This window comes from Rhea pennata, chromosome 17 (assembly GCF_028389875.1).
Source record: "Rhea pennata isolate bPtePen1 chromosome 17, bPtePen1.pri, whole genome shotgun sequence".
NCBI lineage: Eukaryota > Metazoa > Chordata > Aves > Rheiformes > Rheidae > Rhea > Rhea pennata.
The window spans coordinates 10,700,511-10,719,347 of NC_084679.1; the positions used below are offsets into that span (position 1 = coordinate 10,700,511).

The 18,837-nt window shown below is 37.5% G+C and overlaps 1 protein-coding gene across 7 annotated transcripts in view; it reads left to right on the forward strand.

The window, feature by feature from the left end:
* DGCR2 (DiGeorge syndrome critical region gene 2) overlaps window positions 1–18,837 on the forward strand; it is a 48,038-nt gene that overhangs the window by 20,202 nt on the left and 8,999 nt on the right. For 4 of the 7 annotated variants that reach the window (XM_062590075.1, XM_062590068.1, XM_062590071.1 and 1 more), the window contains 5 exons: window positions 802–924; window positions 10,951–11,076; window positions 13,406–13,625; window positions 14,550–14,626; window positions 17,545–17,721. In XM_062590075.1, the coding sequence (XP_062446059.1) occupies window positions 802–924; window positions 10,951–11,076; window positions 13,406–13,625; window positions 14,550–14,626; window positions 17,545–17,721 (723 nt within the window). Of the gene's footprint in view, window positions 1–65; window positions 148–801; window positions 925–10,950; window positions 11,077–13,405; window positions 13,626–14,549; window positions 14,627–17,544; window positions 17,722–18,837 lie in introns of those variants that run through there. The other 3 variants (XM_062590069.1, XM_062590072.1, XM_062590074.1) reach the window with 2 other exon arrangements.

The following is an 18,837-nucleotide window of genomic DNA, read 5'->3' on the forward strand; positions in this document are numbered from 1 at the left end:
TCAAAGTGCTGGCTTTGTAAATATAGCTTAACTGGGATTACTGTAGTTCAATGAGAGTAAAATATGTTAAATTGTTCAAAAACATTGGATGGAAATTTGACATCCACTGTCCTGAAGAAAGATGAATAATGATGGTCCGGCGCGAAGGTGAGCTTATTAATGCTAATGGTGATTTACAGACAGATAACCTGCAATCTGTAAAGAAGCATAAAATTATTTAGCATTTGTATTGGCAGATTTTCCCTGCAAAGTATTTTGAGGAATACTGAAATTACAACTGAATTGTTAAGTTGTGGCATTTGATAGATGGAACTGGTAAAAGAGCTTTGAAACGTACTTATAGCGCTGATTCAGTCTGACAGTATAATGACAGAAAGTAGGCAGTACTCTTGTAGAAGCAGGCACTACATGTTTGCAGATACTGACAGTTTCTTTCAAAGGATATACTTGTATGTAGGAATTTTACAAAATAGCATAAGCTAGAAAAGGAAGATAGGTTCATGAATTTGGAAGTTATTTCAGAAGTAATAGATCTTATGTGGTATTTTTATCAAGAAGTTTTTACTGTGGATGTCTGATAGTATTCCAGACAAGAAGCAGGACCTCCTGTCTATTAAAACCATAAATGTCCAGTTTAAAACATGGAAGTGGTATGAGATTAAGCTGTTCTTAGCAGACTGAGTTATCCAAAGCTTTTGTCTGTTAATTTTTGGTGATACACTGTAAGGGGCAATTAGTATGTGTGAACTTATGAGAATAAATAATACTTAAATAAAACACAACTTTCTGCTTGTTTCCTAGAGCTCCGCTGCACCCCAGGGCAGTTTGCTTGTCGGAGTGGTACCATCCAGTGTATCCCTTCGAACTGGCAGTGTGATGGATGGCCCACCTGTGAGGACAAGAGTGATGAAGTTGATTGTCCAGGTAGGTAGAGCTGAGAAAAACATTTGTTTGAAAGTCAGCTTGCTTTTTAGTGGTACTTTGACAGTTCTCTTTGTAAAATGACTTGCTTATTTTTATTTGGAAAGGAAGTTTGGTGGGACTGTACCTCTTATTTATAAGGTTTGAATTGGCATCTCTTCACTTTGGTGAATGCTACAAGCAGTTTTTCTGCTGCCTGAATTATACTACTGTTTTGCACTCTGAGCAGATGTTCTGCAAGTGAGGAGAGTTTATAGTCTAGAAAGACATCCATGTCAGAGAAAAATTGTTGCAGTTAAACCAAAATGGCATCTAGGCCTGCAGTTACATTCTGAATTGCTCTTTTAGTTGTATGTGAGTATCACTAAAGCTGTGTTGAGGACATTTTTGGAGTAGATAGAGAACTTGTACCTTTGCTTCTGTGTTGCTTATATTTCATGTGCATAAATGGAGAACTTTGATCTGCCAAACAAACTCCTAGCAAAGTCATATGGTCATACAAACATTCAGGAGTTTATTACCCAGCAATGGTTCTCTGCTAAACTTGTGCATACTGAGCTATCTTAAATGATTTCCTGAACACAGTTTTGTAAGTTTGAACACTTTCACTTATGTTCTTGAAAAACTGACCCATGCAATTCCCTCCACTGTGTGTTTTAAAATGAAGAAAGGTCTGGGGTTTTTTGTTCTTTGTTTTGTTTTTTTGCTAAGGACAGTGAAGCAAGAATCTGAAAGCATGAATTTAATTGTGCCATAATTCAAAACTTGTATCTCTTGTATGTGACTAAGAAGCATTTGAGAACTATTTTCAGAATTTTTTTACCATTAAGCTACCTGATCTGCTTGGTGGAGAAGCACATGAACTTTACAGTAGTGTCATCACAGTATTCAGTGCAACATTATGAGTTTTGAGCTATTTTAGTTGCAGAAGTGCTACCAAATAGTAACGTAAGTTTTACAGGAACAAACTCTTCTAAATATTCATATTTTTGAGTGGAATTAGAAAAGTAAATCTAACGCTTGAACTTTGAAACTGTGCTACATACAGAATTAAAATATACTCAATGCTCTGTTTAGAAGACTTTTGCTAGTTTGTATGTGTATATAAATTTGAAAAAAACCCTTTGTTACTTTCTTTTGGACACTCAAATTAAACTATACTTTTGAGATGACTTATATTTAATGTTAATCTTCAATGTGGGTATCGCGAAGAAAGGAAAACTTTTATAGTTATGCTGTTACTCAGTCTCCTTTTTAGCTAATTTTGACCAAATGTGAAGGGCTAAGGATCTAAAAGTTCTGGAGGTCAATGAAAATTAGTGGATGGGTAAAGTGGAATCACGTTAATGTTCTGATTTAGTTTGAAAAAAAAAGTGTGTTTTTTTTTTTTCCCGTGTGGGAATATTAGAAAATCCAGAGTCCTTAGTGGAAAACAGTGTTTTTATCTTCTCCTGGTGCCTAGCATATCAGTCAACAATTTAAATTGTTGTATGGAGACACTATTCATGCAGTTTCCCACAGAAAGCCTTGCTACAGAAGAGAGGAGAAAACAGACAACATGGTGATGATGACTCAAGGGCTTGAGTTATGAAGATTATTTGGTGTTTGGCTAGGAAAAGCATTTTGAAAAAGTAACATTTCTCAACAAATAGGCTTTGCCTGTGTGTTAGGGTATAGGACTTATGGGACTCTTTGGCCTGACATGATGAGAAGAACTTTGAATTAAGAAATCAGAGGAGATGAGTGTGAGAGACTTGCTCCACCTCCATGCCTGTACACAGGAAGAGGAGAATAACATATAAAGAATATTAAAGATGAAAATGATGGACAGCATAGAGAAGGAAAGTACTCCAGCTGATGACAAGAGTAATTAGATAAGTAATTGGTGAAAGGCTGTACTCAGTAAAACAGAGAGAAAGCTGGGTGTGGTGTTTATGAAAGAACTGAGACATTTGCACAGTAACGCAAGGAGTGGAGCCAGCAAACCAGAGGAACAAGAACTACTGGTGTAGGATGTAAAACTGTGTTATACCTGTAACAAAAATTTGATGGGATAGCATAGTGACCTGAAACAGATATTGAAGGGCATGTAGTGGTCAAAATTGTCAAGAATAAGGACAGGTTGGTGTGCGGATGCACATATTAACGGTATGTTAAAAGTAAATCTGTTGATGCCAAAATAAATTTGGAAAAGTACAGTCCTGAAGTTGTGCTAAGAGCTTAATTTAGCCCATCAATGTGTGAATAGAGGTAAGATTTTTTTATACTGGGGGGAGTAATACATCTGTGAAGAGTCATAGAAGAGATTAACTTCTGAGACATTGGCTGGAGAAATAATGCTACTAATAATAGTAGGACCTAGTCATACTCAGGAGTGATAACTTTCTTCTTTGGTCATGAATTAACAAGAAGTGATGCAGCTTTAAATTTAGAAAATACCTTTAGATTTAACTGAATCATCTCATGATTACTCATCTAAATTCAAGTACTTTTTAATTAAGGTTCGTAATTTCAATAAAGACAGACTGAACACTAACAAAAACTAGTGAAGCCACCTGGACTTATGAAACTTAAATAATTAAAACATCTTTTAAATTAAAAGGAATGAAGTCTCTCTGAAGCATCAAGAGAAAGCTTTTAAGAAAAGGCTCTGAATCTGGTTGGGAAACTTGTTGTGTTTCAGCCTTTGAGCTACTAATGGCACACTCCACTATGAGCAACATGAGAAAGATCTATAGCAGTAAATTAGGTTGTGGTGGTGTGTTTCAATTACTATTTTCTTCTATTGCTATTTTCATAAGTTTAATACAAAGCCATTGTAAGTTGTTTGGTATTGTTAGTTTAGTTCACCTTTTCGTGCCTGGTTTCATTCATGTTAGTAACAAAACTTCTATTTAACTAGAGAGGATCATTTAGTAATAAATTAGTTTGGTAATCGTGTGTTGTCTTAAGCGCAAGAAACACACTGAACTGTAAGACTTTTTTGTTAGGACCACTTTTTTAGTGTTTTTTTTTTCCCAGAACACAATTAGGTAAGCCATTCATTCGTTGATCCTGAAAACTAATTCAACCAAAATTGATGCATTCTGTGAAATGGTTAAAACCTGTGTTAAGTAACTTGTATGGGCACTTCTTAAAAATGGGAAATTCTTATTTCTGCTCACTTCCACTGCTTATTTTTAGTAGCCAAAGTAGTAGCTTAACTTTTCCACCTATATTTAAAAGTTTTTTTGTATTTGGCTTTCTGATGCTCCTTAGATTTCTAGCTTTTTTTCCTATAAGAATGTCAGATCAGCTTCTCCAAATATTTTACCTTCTCTACAGACCTTCTGGTCAAAACTCATTTTCAGCACTATGAGTCGAGCTCTGTTCAAGGTAGCTCTGATTGTTCACCTGTGTTTTATGCTTATGCTGCATGATAGATTTTAGATTCTATTATATATGGGCAGAGAAGGGATGCCTTAAATTCCCATGCCTTTTCTGAATACTATCCACAGTCATTTCTCAACTTGCATTTGTAGGGGTATATTTATTTATTTATTTATTTATTTTAATTTTTTTAAAGAATTCTTCAGATATGAGCGATTTCCTTGCATTTTCCCAGGGTCTTAATTAGAAAACCTTCAACAAGCCTTTTAGCATGCACTCTTGTTTAATGCTGTATCTTTCTATATTAGTTGTGTCACAGTACTGTTTTCTAGAGCTCTTTAGTCGGAAGTGTGGGTGCAACTGATATGAATTTTTTTTTTCTTTTTCTGAGTCTGAGTCCACAAACCCAGCTGGACATGTGACTATCCTTTAAGGCTGCAATGGACAGCGGTTGCAAGATGTTGCTGCAGGAGATAGTTTTGGAGCCACTCTGTGGTTTCATGTTGAGCAGTAGGATTTTAAGTTGAGAATGAGAGCCTAATTTCAGACAAACAATCTTGTTAGGAAGCTAGCTGTGGATGCTGCTCATGAGCAATGTCATCTTACATACTGTTCTTAATGATTCCCCAAGACACAGTATAAGGAAGAAATACATAGACTTGCAGGTCCCTTGTCCTAGCATGTACATGCTGTATCATTTTTGGATCTGTAAAAAGTCCTGTATGGAGCCAACTGAAGGTATGGCCAGTAGCTGATAAAGCAGCAGCTGCAGCATGCTGGTTGACAGCAATCATAAACTGTTTTCTGCATTTCATTTTGGCAAAGATAGTCTGCTTGGAGTGCAGTGGCTGTGAGCTCTTGTTCTCCCAGCAGTTCACCTGCTTCACCACATCTTTTGTTCTTTCCATTCACCCTTACCTTTTATCTCCCTCTTAAAGCTTCCAGACTGGATTATGACTAGTTTCCTCTGCTTCAGGAGAGTCAATACAGCCAAAAATTTCAGATGAAGGAAGAAGATACCACTTTAGATGGTTGATGTAATATGTTCTTCTTCACTAATATCTTTATTATCTAATTTTCAATTTGCCTCATGGGGTTAGAAGCTTTAATAGCCCTTCTAAAATGGTTTCAGCCCTATTCTTCTTGTCAGTATCCTTGCTTTGCTTAATCATGCATTGAAAATAGCATTTCCGTTGATTAGTCTGGCATTTCCTTCCTTAATTGAGTGTTTGTTCGTATATTATGAAGTACTATGAGCGGAGATCTGCAATCTGCTTTCTTTAAACTCTTTTGTGAATTATGTACTTTTTAGCAAATCTCCTTTTTAAGCTAAACAATAATGATAGAGCCCGTGTTCGCTTCCATACTTCTTCTGAATCTTTAATGAACTCGTATGTGATGCAGCCTTTTACTCTGCTCTTTTTGTGTTTAAGTTAAGCTCTCTACTGTCAGGGCAGTCTATTATTTTGAACAGTGCACAGCCAGATGCTATTCTAGGTTGGCATCTGTTTCTTAGCATAATGCAGTTGATAATGTGAAGCATGAAGCTGTGTGATCTGAGAAGAATCATTCCTTTTTGAGGACATGTGAGCTGCATTTATAAATCTTTAGGCACAAAAGTTGATTTAATCCTGAAGTTCTCTCACTTCCGAGATTGCCAGATTGAATTAAATGCTTCCTAAGCTGTTGGTAGGAAATATGCTAGACAATGAGCCTCAAATTTCCTGTCCATGTAGTTATAAAAACTTCGAAGAACAGCAGTCTGCTCTCATAAGATTTGTTTGTCTTGTACTCTTGTCTTGCTCTGAATAACACTATAAAAATTACTAGCAGGTAATAGGAGCTTGGGCCTCTTTGAATCATTCTTAGTTTTGTGGAAACAATGAACTTACATAGCATGTAATTTGAGTTAGCTGTTGCTTGATAGTACATTGAAGTAACACAAGCCCTGTAGGACTTTATTTACAAGAACTCTGGGCCAAACTTATTCAATATTGCTTGTATAAAAGGAGGAGAAAAATGGGAGAAGATCATCCATTATTGGAGGTATTTAAAAGCATTTGAGTTCATTTTGAGATGACCGTATTCTTCCTCCCACCATACTTAACGTAACAAAATTCTTGTATTGGAGATATATATATACAGAAGAATATATATATATTCTAACAAAGCAGCTTTCATACACAAATTTTGAGAATCTATGTGTTTAAACAGGAGCAGCTCAAATCTTGGAACAAGTAAAGTATCTCAAGACCTTACTTCACAAACAATTTTGTTCGGAGTCCATTTGAGTGGAGATATGTGGTAGTATTTCCACTTTACAGAGAAGGAAATGCAAAGATTTGAGGTCAAGTGTTATACTTTGAATGTTGAATCTGAGGTTTGCAGGAGGTTTGACTACTGCAAGTGCTCCGTGTTAGATAGCATGTCCTATACTTCAGCGTAGCTCCTGTTGAATTCAATGGCAAGTGTAGTATCTCAGCACTTCTTTAACCAGGCAAGTCTTAATAGTACATCTGATCTTATGAAGTGTTGGGCTTGAGTGATTTGTCTACTGGGGCACAGTAAGTCTGGAAACCACTTCAACTGCCCTAATCCCAACATTCTCACCCATAGGAGTCCTGACCCTACAAGGGTCTCTTCACAAGGTCCTGACAGTCAGTTTCTTCAGTCTACTCCTTATTTGGTGTTTTCAGCAGACTTTGTGACACATAGCAGATTGCAGTTTCTCTTCCAGCTTATCAAAATGCTGTTTTCCATTCACCATTGCATTTGTCCTCCCATGCAGCGCTTCTCAGCAGGCGTATGTTCCAGCCTGCTCCCGTCTCGGCTGCTGCCAGCTCTGGCTTTGTTTAGTTGCTGCTCTCGGCTCACGTTCCATTTGCACTGCTTGCGGTTTTGTCTCCTTTACTTGATCTGAATGAAGGAGGTGCTGAGGGTACGTAAAAGAAGCTTTCTGCTCTCCTTGTGCGCTTGGTTTCTGCAAATGAGATGTAAAGCACAGAGAAGGCAGAGCTGTGACCCCGTGGGCACGTGATGCAGAGGGATCTCTATGGATGTATACAGTGAAGGACTATGGAGGATTTAACTGAATTCTTTCCAGCCTCTGTGGATAATGGACAAATTCCTGTTTACTTTGAATGATTACATATATCTCCTTCCTTTTCCCTGTGTCTCCAAAAGGAACAGGACAACACATGGAACAGAAAAATTTCTGCTGGATTTCAAGGCTATGTTTTACATTTGGAAGCCACAGCACTTGCTACAGAGTGGGAGTTAGTAGTGCTGGCACAATTTCTCCCCCTTCTAGTCTCTGTTTTCATTTTTGATCTGAAAAATAGTTGAACTGTTTTGATTGAAATTTGAAAAAGATTACCAGTATAAATATAGTAGGAGCCATCCATTGTTGTAAACTCTTTCTTGAATAACTTTGGGAATAACTGAACTAGTTGTTCAGTTTTGAACAACTGAGAAGCGTCACATAATCAGAAGCGTTAGGCAACTTTCCTAATGTGTAACACTATTACTCAGACTGTAATCATACTGGAGTGAATTAAATAGTAACTGTATGTAGTCTGGAAGCAGCTAGAGCAATACTAATCCTAATTTTATCCATTTGGAAGCAGATTGGAGGATGTTCATGTCTACTATGATAGGAGTTTCCGGGAGGAGGGGAAAAGGGGGGAGAATTGTACTCTAAAAAACTTTCCTAAAACCAATTTTTCCACTTCCCTCACCAACCAACAAACAAAATCCTTATCTGGTGTAATTGCATGGAGTCAGAGAGGACACAGAACTATCCTGACTAGAAAAGATTCTTCTGCTGTTATTGCTTGTGATTGTAATACCTAGACAGTAAAGATTTTGGAAAACAGCTCATTTTCCCCAAACTGATAGCTTTCAGAATATTAAGTGTGCACACCAGCACTAAAAATATTTGTTTTTCCTTTTTGAAACACTGAAAGGTGGTTAGATGATGAACTTCTGGCTTAGGTTGATATCCTAATGCTTAGTCCATGGCACTATTCATTTCTTTTTAAGATAAAGCAGCTTCATAAAGGAAAAAAGAACTGCAAAGTGTATAGAAAAATCTTTTGCAGCCTATTGAAATAGTACAATAGAAAAATACTCTGAATTACACCTTTTGCAACCAGAATCTACAGCTGCTCTTCACTGCAATGAAGTGATTTGCAGGCTTGTTTAGCATACTCGCTCAAATTTGCCCCAGAAAAAAATGTCATCTTTTCTTTACTCAGAGGCAGGAAATTTAATTCAAATAGAAGCAATTTTGTATTTGAAGGGCTCCACTTCATCATGCAGCTGACAATGTTGGGCTTAAAGGATAACTTACTTGAGATGGCTGCTTTCCCTCTCATGTTCTGTCGGGTTGCCGCTGCAGGTCTGCTGACACTGCTGCATTATATAAGCAAATCTTGTGGAGGAAATGAATGTCCTGCTTCCTAGGTGATAACTGGTAACTCACTTTGATCTATACAGTTACACTTCTAAGCATCTGGGATAAATTCCGTCAATTTAAGATGTTATCCCAAGTAACCCTTTCTTAACCTTGCATATTAAAGCCTGTGAACTTGCATTTTATTCCTGGGGGAGTTAAATTGTTAAGTACTTGTGGGCGTTCTGTTTAGCCTCGGAGGGTCAGCCATATGGTGTTGCATCTGCTCTGCAGACTTCTGAGAGGCAAGTAATTCTTTCTGTGTTCAGTGCCTACTGGTTCTTTCGTTTTAGAAATTGCCATTTAATGCCATGGCAAAACAGAGCTTCCCATGCTGAGCTCAGTACATCTTTGATAGTGTTCTGCATTAAGCGGTGTTTTTTTCGTTAAGTCTTAATATAATTACAGATTAGCTATTTTTAATGTCTTCGTTATCACTCTAAAGATGGTAGCATAAATACTGCGACTGAATCTTTACGATTAACAACAATCAAATTCTAAAAGTAAAAATAGATCGGTCTTTTAAAGTAATGCAAACAACCAGTGATCTTCATTGTCAAATTACTTTGCCATTTTGTGGCCTTTGAAACATAAAGTAGCTGAATTTCTAGACACAAACTTCTTGCTTGTGATAAATTATATATTCCAGTATTGGCTACTTTATTCCTGTGAGGCCATGTGAGTGTATTATGTGTAGCCATTTCTTAGTAGGTAATCTTTACAGACATGTAATTCCTGGGATAATGTGATAATTAAATATCCCCTGCTTATCCCATTAACTCAGGGCAAACTCAGTATGCTACAGCCAGATGAAGGCAGAACTGCTCTGTTGTTCCCGGGCTGCAGCTATTGGTTTTTTTGCTCATCCGTGCTAAGATTACGTTCCAGGGAATGCGTTGTTTGATGGTGGGATTGGAGGTCTCTTCCCCACCCAGGCCAATAGACAAGTAGCCTCCAACTCTGCATTCGAATTATTGTGAAATTGCTGTGGACCTCTTGCTTTTTAAGGATAGTCTGAAAGGAGAAAGCTGTATTGACATAGTTTTGAATAGGGTTTAAACAGATACCATTAAACCCTCAGAAAAAGACTATGTAGCTGCTCTTTATTTTGGTCCACGACTGGCTTACTTGGTTTAGCTAGGGTAAATAGAGCTAATCAGCTTTAAAGGAAAATAAGCTGATTTTTTTTTAATAGAAATAAATGGTCTGTGTAGCTCTGTGCTGGTTTAATTGTGTTAGCTTAAGTAACATCTAGCAGTATTAAATAATATACATGTCTAATGCCTGCATTCATGGGTTCTTCATCTTTCTCCTTTGAGGGTTAATTCTCTGTTTCTAGATTAATCTTTCTTTGTGTTCATTTCAGTCTTTCTCAATGGTTTCTCCCTATGAATACTTCAGCCTTCCTATTTAATGTTGTTTTTGTTGGCTAAGGTCCATCCTGTACTGTCTGCACTTGAACTTGGGTGCTCCTTATTTGCTCCTGGTAGACATGTGGGACCCCTCCCTCCCCCAGCATCTTCCCTGAAATTACATCTAGCACTGTGTTCTTTGTAAGTTCTTGAATTATTGAACTATTAGTTTGTCATATACACTTATTTGGAAGACCTGACATCTACATTAGGATGTTTTTTAGAAAAAAAAAATTCTCCAGAAATGTGAGCTAACATTTCCTGTAGAAGCTTGAGAGCGATTGAAAAACATTGTTCTTCTGGCTGAAGATAGATTTCCTAGTTTCAGTTTTGTCTTAGATCTCAATGTGTTGAAAAATATACTGGAGAAATTATCTTAGATACTTGTACACGCAGTTGAGAAACTGAGCAGCTGGCGAGTGGGTGGTTCTGTAAACAAGAACAGATAAAATGCACTGAGAATGATGCATTTGCTGCAGCAACTGAAATGACAGATGACAAGTTCTGTGCACAGCTGCGGTTGAAAAATCTGCCAAAATATTTAGCTTAATTCGCAAGACCTGTGTGATGGCTCTCTTGCTGGCTCTCTTTGATTGTATGCCTTTTCGGTATGTACTGCATAAAATGACCAAGCTGTTGTAGGGGGGATTTGCCCTTTTTTGCTGTCCTTTGTTACTTATCTATATTGTTTATCATAATTTTCTCTTGAATTAAAACCCAGGAAAAGCTTAGTAAAGTGAGATCTGTCTTTGCTTGCATCTTTCATGTGTACTGAATATTCCTTCTTATCCTTAGGCTTGACAGGGGACCAGCGAACTTACCATGGAAAGGAGAATGTTGACTCCAGGCATAATCGAGGAAGAGGAGGAGAGACGACCCGCTTTCACACTGTTAATGTGGCACAGCCTGTCCGATTTAGCAGTAAGTTGCAGACTGGGAAATCTGGGCCACCTCCCTACTAATTAATTTACTAATTTAAACTACTTTTTCTTCCAAGGAGAAATTAATAGAATTTTCTCTTGCATATATATGTGTGTGTATATATATAGTATGTATGTATATATAAAATATATATTTTGACCAGGTTTTACTTGTGTGCAGTGCTTTTTAAGTTTGTTGCACGCTTCATTTATATATGCTCTGTTATAGTGGATAGAAGTCTAATATACACTCCTACTCCCTAGTATTATATTTTTGTGAAACAGGAGTGGCAATTTTCTGTTATAAACTGTGGGCCTAGTTTGCTGTAATTGCAATGAGTTAAGTGTTAGTTTCAACCTTCAGCAGGGGTCATAATCTAGCCCTTCTGTCACTAGATGTGGGCTTGGGTGCTGGTTTGTTTTCTGGAAAGGGGTGGGGGGACACGATAGCTTTTAATTGAAATTAAAAAGATCTTACAGAAATGAGCTTAAATGAGTTAAATTATTAACATTATTAGTTAAATTTTAAGTGTATGTCTGATATTCTGAGTTTTGTATTCTTTTTAAAGGAAAAAACGCTCTTTAGGGTGTGGGAAACTCAGGGAATTTTTTTTCTTCTCTGAAGAAAAAGCACACCAAGAAAAAGTGTAGCGTCTTACCATGTTTCTCTGTCACTTGCATTAATCACTCGAAGTATCTTCAAAGATGTCACTCCAGTGTCATCCTACCCTCTCCCTTGCAGTCGTGCTAGCCCCACTGCCCACACCCTAGCCCCAGCATTATCTTAATACTTACGAATATCTTGCGGCTATCTTCTCACAGATCGTGGTTCCTAGTGACTACTGCCTCTGAATCTCTTTGGATCCAAGAACATCTTATTCTCCTCTGCCTTTTCTTACTCTTTTCTATTCTGTATGTGCTCCAGGGATCATCCAGTGATTTGGGAAGGCAAGAGAGCTCTGATTAGTTGTAGGGGGTGGTGCTGGCAGGCCAGCAAGAAGATACGGAGAGAAGAAGGCATGGAAGCAGTGAAATTGGGAATGACTGCTTTGATATATGGTGATCTTTTCAAAAGAAACAAGTGATTAGCAAAGGTCAAAATTTATCCCTTCATTGATTTTAGGAAAGAGACTATAATTAAAATAGGTATTTAGATTTGTCATGGACTGCAGTAGCTAACCTGTTCTGGTAATCAGATTTGTAAAGACAAAGCAATTCAGAAATTGATATGGCAAGATTTAAAATGCTCTGCAGTCTAGTTAATTGAAACTGTGTTCCGTCCTATCTTACGGTGATGTGAGCAATAGATCTGAAAAGCTCTCATTGCCTTTTAAATACAAATGGAGAATGAAAAAATACGCCTAATTAAAGGGCTTCAGATCTTAGTTTGGGTGCCATTATTTGATGATAAACATCACTGTTTCTGAAGGGAAGAAAGAGTCCTTAGGCCTGTGAACAGGACCTCTTTTGCGTGCCTGCAATGACCTTGAAAGTTTTTGAATTTAGTACCTTTCTTAGGTGTTTTGCAAAATGAATATTGTAAATGCAGGTGCTAAAATCAATTTTTTTGTCTGTTTTATGTTTCATCAGCCTATCTGTCTTTATTATGTGGTTGCCCATCACCTCCAAGAATGCCAGTCATTAAAGCTTGCGGGTCTGTTTCATCCAGAAAAGTCTTGAGGCTTTTTATTGCATATTCCCTTAATTGAGTTAATTGAGAGAGAGCGGAGGGAGAGTTATTCATTACATCACCTTTTCCTTCGTATGCTTCCTAAAGATCCACTCTGCAGTGATGTTTGTAAAAACAACCATTGTCTCAGAACCCCCATCATCTCTAACAATTGACCCTGAGAACAGGAGGATGTGAATACTGCTGAGACTGTTTGTAAAAGAAGTTGGGCTAACCATCTAGTTGAAAAACAGGATCGCTAAGTTGCCCACCTCCTAGTTTTTGCTTCCTGCTTCTAGCTGCTTGTTTCTGTTTAGATTGATCAAACTGATTGCATTTGTGAAGATGGACAGGGAGGCATCTTGCACTGTGGATCAGTCTTAATTACAGACTTTGAATGCTATCACAGTGCTGTGAAATGTCACTTGGAGTTGCATCTTTTTAAATGCCTTTATCATTTGCCTTTATCAAAAGCATTAATAAAGTAAATCTATGATTTGTAATGTATGCATCTCCTATTGATGAGGTGAAGTATAGATACTGGTTTTTGTGTATACATATCCAAGTCCATTACCCATTAAGGTGTCACAAACTGATTAGAAGGCATTCCCTTGAGTGAGGATCCTAACTTGGGGGGAATGGTTTCCCTTCTATTCTTCATGTTTCCTAGGAAAGTGCCCAACAGGATGGCACCACTATGAGGGCACAGCCAGCTGTTATAGAGTCTATTTAAATGGGGAGAATTACTGGGATGCTGTACAGACGTGTCAGCGGGTGAATGGCTCCCTCGCCACCTTTACTGCAGACCAGGAGCTAAGGTTTATCCTGGCACAGGAGTGGGACTTGGAAGAAAAAGCATTTGGAAGAAAGGACCAGCGTAGGTGAGTAGGAAGGAAAAGACAAAGATTGAATATTGCATGAGAATAGTTTGTGTGCTATAGATACAGATAGTTTAGTTTGCTTAGAAAATCTAATAGTAAAATTGACTTTGGATTAATAAGCCTGCAAGAGCATACTGGTTGATGCCAGTGACCATCAGGATTTTACCTTTTAATCAACGTTAACAAGTAGACCACGATTCAGCATGGTCTTTTTGTCTTCAGACTATCTTAGCAATGTACTAGTGTTCTTGAACAGCAGTGAAGTTGAATTTTTATAATGACTTACTACTCTACTGCTTTGTGTGGAAATAACATTCCTTTAAATTTTTCAACAACGTTTTTGTTTTTATTAAGTACCAGGAGTTCTGTAAAAGATTGAGATAAAAATAAAGTAGAGCTGTTCTAAATTGTAAGAACTATGTTTTAGTGACTTAATTTTTATTCTGTGAGTTCACAGCAAATGTAGTTCCTTTTTTTGCCCATGGGTTTTTTGTTCAGTCTGATGTGCTGCCAGGCTGCTGAACGACCAGCAGTGGTCCAGTAATTGTTTGTCTCTCAAGATTTAGATGTTTTAATCCTAAACAGTCTGATGTTACTTGTGCATGTTTATAAAGTATGTGGTTTGAGGCTCAAGATACTGAAATGCTGCCATAACAACAGAATAAGGTACTGCTTATGGATGGAAATAAAGGCCATATTGATACATCATAGACATGATGTATCGTGTATATTCTCCTTTATTTCTCAATTGTACTTTCTCTTTCTACATTGCCAATGTATGGGCTGAAGTGTTAAGGAAAAGATCATCAGTGTGTTTTAGAATTTAGTTTTAGTAAGTTAGTAAGGTTCTATATAACTAGTTTTTAATTTTGTTAGTATATTTTTATGTTGTGTCTGTAGAATCCTTTAATATTTTTATTGCAGGTTCTGGGTTGGATATCAATATGTCATCACTAATCGAAATCACTCTCTAGAAGGTCACTGGGAAGTAGCTTATAAAGGTAGGCCTCTGAAGTTATCACTTAGGTAAATGACCCATGGAAAATATCTGAAAGCTTGAACGTTATCTATCAGAAGACCACTCCTTCTTTCAGTGATGATGTTGAAATAGAATGGGGTACCTGCTTTGCTTTACAGTATTGAAATGGAAGAGTTGAAAATAAAGCATATACATAAAATATTGAAGTGTTGGAAATTTCGTAGTTCTTCATAGTAAATGCTTGTAGGAATAGTGAGTGCTTTGCCATTTATTTGAGATTTCCCCTTGATTTAGCTGAGAAAAAGAAACCACTCTGAAGCTTCTCCATTTTTTGTGGTAAATGTCTGGTTTTCCTGCTGATTCTCAATACTAGTAATTGTACAGACTAGGGTAGGATATGTGATTTTTTTCCTTGTTTTTATGTTTTGGTACCTTTCGATGTGACTTTTTAAAAGAATTTTGAATTTTTAATAATTACCTGGAAAATTTTCATTTTGAAAATATTTCAGATAATTTACTTAAGAAAATAGCTTCCTTCCCAGGAATAGAAATGCCCATTTATGTAAAGAACCAGGAATAGAAATGCCCATTTACATAAAGAACTAAACGCTAATCTGCTAGGCATCTCTGGCTCAGCTTATTCAGTTGCAGAGGAAGCAGCTTCCTCTGCTGAAGACGCAAAGATGCATTTTTATGCATTTTTTTGAAACTAATTCGGTTGGGTGACTGATTCAAAATTATCGTATGAAATCTTACGTGTCTAAATGCTGCACCAGTTTAGGATCATGGTAAATTTAAAGCAGGGCTTTTCTTTTAAGTATAGACACTGAATTCCAGTGTAGCGTTTGAAAGGTGATCCAAATTGCTCTCTGTTCGTAAACGGCTTTCAGTAATGGGAAATCTGTGAGGGAAAATTGTCCATTATGCACAGATATGTAATTATGAGCAAGATTTTCCTAAACAGTTAATTCTTGGAAAATACTTCTCTCGGTACATGAGGAATAGTGAACCCAGCTTAGCTTTCCCATGACAGTACTGATTTTACTGTGAAGACATGCATAAAAGTATTGATTTTGCCTGCCATTGAAGTAGAAAGATTGCCTGAACATTTAGAAAAAAATGCTACTTCTTGCGGAGGTGGCAGCAGCATTTTCATTCAGTTCCTTAAAGTAAAGAACCTAAGACAGTTTTTGACAGTGGAGGGAAGAGGGGGAAGGAAATAGCAATTTTTTTCTGATAAGGGTGATGCCTGGACAAAACTATCTAGTTTTTTTTGTTTAGGGTTTGTCTATAAAGCCCAAGAAAAGATTCTCCTTTAAAGAAAAGACCACTCTCCTGTGGTTTTTGGAAATTTGACTGCACTGCCATCTGCTGACAGTGTTTAAAACAGTGAATGCATAAATCATAGCAAATCAAGGTATCCCTTTATACTGTACAAATTATTTATTTATTTTGATGTATTGTATGAATTTGAGCCTTCTAAATGCCAAAGAATCTTTTAAATATTTTATTTGATAAAAGCATATCTAAATGAACTAAAGTTCATAGTTGAATTTCAGTAGCTTCTGAAGAGATTTTACTTAAGTTTTGTTGTCTTCTGAAGTAGACTCTAAACTACCTGCATCTATTTTAAGAGATTGAGGGTCCTACAGCTGAAGACTTTAATCCATTATTTGGAACTGTAGAAAGTGAGCCCTCAAATGCCCTCAAATGATAGTGGCATGTTGTTTCATTACGAATAAAAAATAAATCAGACCTAACATTGCTTGAGAGATCCATCGTGTAGGAAGATTGCTTTATAAGCTGAATGCAGGAGCTGTTTAAGTACCCAAGTTTGAAAAGTACATGTCTAGCCATTTCAAACAAGCTAATTTTTACAATTGCTGTCTCAGGGTTTCCCATTAATTTCAAGACCTGTGCAACTTTGCATAGCAGCTGACTAACAGTAAAGCTAGACACTGATCAGAAGCAACACCTTTAAAGTTACAAGATGCCCTTGACACTTCTTGCAACATGAGATATCAAACTCTATCACTTTTATATGTTGCTAAAAAGCATAAATTTTAAAGAAGCTGCCAATAAAAAAGTAAACATCGATAGCATAAAATGGCTCGCCTTTTAGTAAGAGAAAAGGTGACTGGTAGGAAATCTAAGCATACATGGTTGTGTATAAAAGTGATATATTTTGTTTTTGTGTGGGTCTGTGTTCATGAGCTAATGTCTACTATGGGAAAAATCACTGGATGCTCAGGCCTGATTGTATGGAACTATGACAATAAAATTTTTTTAACAACTATGAGTTGGAAGGACAAACAGTACATACCACCACTGCAGGGGCAGAAGTGGCAGTGCAGCCTTGTTCTCTTATCTAAGCTAAGAAGCACTGGTTTCAGACTATTTATCACCATTCTACTTTGCACTCTGAAGGAGCAATGTGAGGCATGCAGGAGCAGCTCTCCATTGCCGACCTAGATATATGTGTGCAAACATCTTTAGGAGCACTAGTTTGGAATATGAGGCAGCAGATCCCAGCGGGCTCTTGCTCCACAAGTGTTTGGCAAAACGCTCCAGTTGCTGGTCATGGCTCCTTTTTCCTTTGCTAGCATGTCTGCTGTGTGTTGGTTGAAGGGATCCATAGGAATTGACGGGTGAGCCACATGGGACTCTAGAACAAACTATTTGCAGAGATGTTAAAACATACTCCTACAGTTGCAGAATGACAAAATTGTGCAGTACTTTGAAAACAGTAGCTTCTTCTCTCTGTGACTCATCCCTTCCCTCTCTGCTGTTTGCCTTCCCCCGGAGGAATGTTGCTAATGGAAGCTAAAGGTAGAGGACAGTAGCCTTGTAGTAGAGTTGGTGTGCATGAAGTGACATTACAGAGCCTTTCTAAAGCTTTGCATACCCACAGGCTGTTTATACCAGTGCATCTTGTTTTAGGCTCTTCCGAAGTATTTCTACCCCCTGACCCTATCTTTGGTACGGCTATGTCTGAAAATGAAAACGTTCTTTGTGCCCAGCTTCAGTGTTTCCATTTTCCTACCCTTCGGCATCATGGTTTACATAGCTGGTATGCTGAAAACTGCTATGAGAAATCCTCATTCCTCTGCAAAAGAAGTAAGTTGGTTTTAGTTCAGTGTTACTGTGTTGACTATTTAACTATGCATATAACAAAGGTGGGGAAATCTGTTAATTATCCTTTCTTCCTTCTGCCCAGAGAATAAGAAAGAAAAAAAAAAGTAGAAATCTTGTTTGATTTAAATAGCAACACCATATGGTTGGTTGCCAGCCGTAGTAGAGGCGTTCACTTAAAAATGAAAGAGCGCTACTGTTTGTTAAGCAACAGTATCATTCTTGAAAATAAGGTATTCTTAAGAAAAAAAGCCCTTATTAGTAAACACTTTTAAAATTATTAACCTCACATGAAAATGAAGGAACAATTTTTTTTCTGGTTTATTTTGAATATAGCCTTGTCTATTAAGTTCTTTGCAGCCAATAGTTAGAACCTTGGGGAAAAGAAAGGCAACTGTAGCTTCCCAGTTAAAGGGAAAAAAAGTGCTCTCATTCTTTGTCCTGCTTTTCCTTACTTCAGAAAGCTTTGTATCACTGGAGGTGAAGAGCTCCTTAGTGGATAAGATGCAAGTTATCTGATATAGCTGATACTCCTCTGCAAAAAGGAGAAATGTGGTGTTACACTTTTACTGTAGTTCTTAAAATGTTTTCTGTTTGCTTTTTGTTTAAAACGGGAGAAACCTACAGAATGGGAAGGGAGGAAAAATCAGCTTTTCTCAGCCTTTTTTGCCACTGAAATGTTGAAAATTAGGAAGAAAGGATCTTATCTGCCTTGAGATAAAACGAACTCTTGGAATCTGATGTTGAAGGCCGTGCATTTAGATAAAATCCAACATTTTTTGGTCATCTTCTCAGGACAGTGTTGTAAGGAAGGCAGTATCTGCCAAACTCTTAACCAGAAGGTGAGGGAGAAAAGATAAAATGTGTTAAGTCAAGCAGAAGAACACCGCATCCAGTTTCAGACCTCCTGGTACAGAAAAGACATTGACCAATTGGAATGACTTCAGTGAGGAGCCACCAAGACGGTGAAGAGGGCCGGAGCACCTGCCCTGTGAGCAGAAGCTGAGGGAATTGAGGCTTCTTCAGCCTGGAGAAGGGAAGGCTTTGAGAGGACCTAACAGAAACCCGCCAGAGGTGAATGGCAGGAGACGAGAGAAAAAG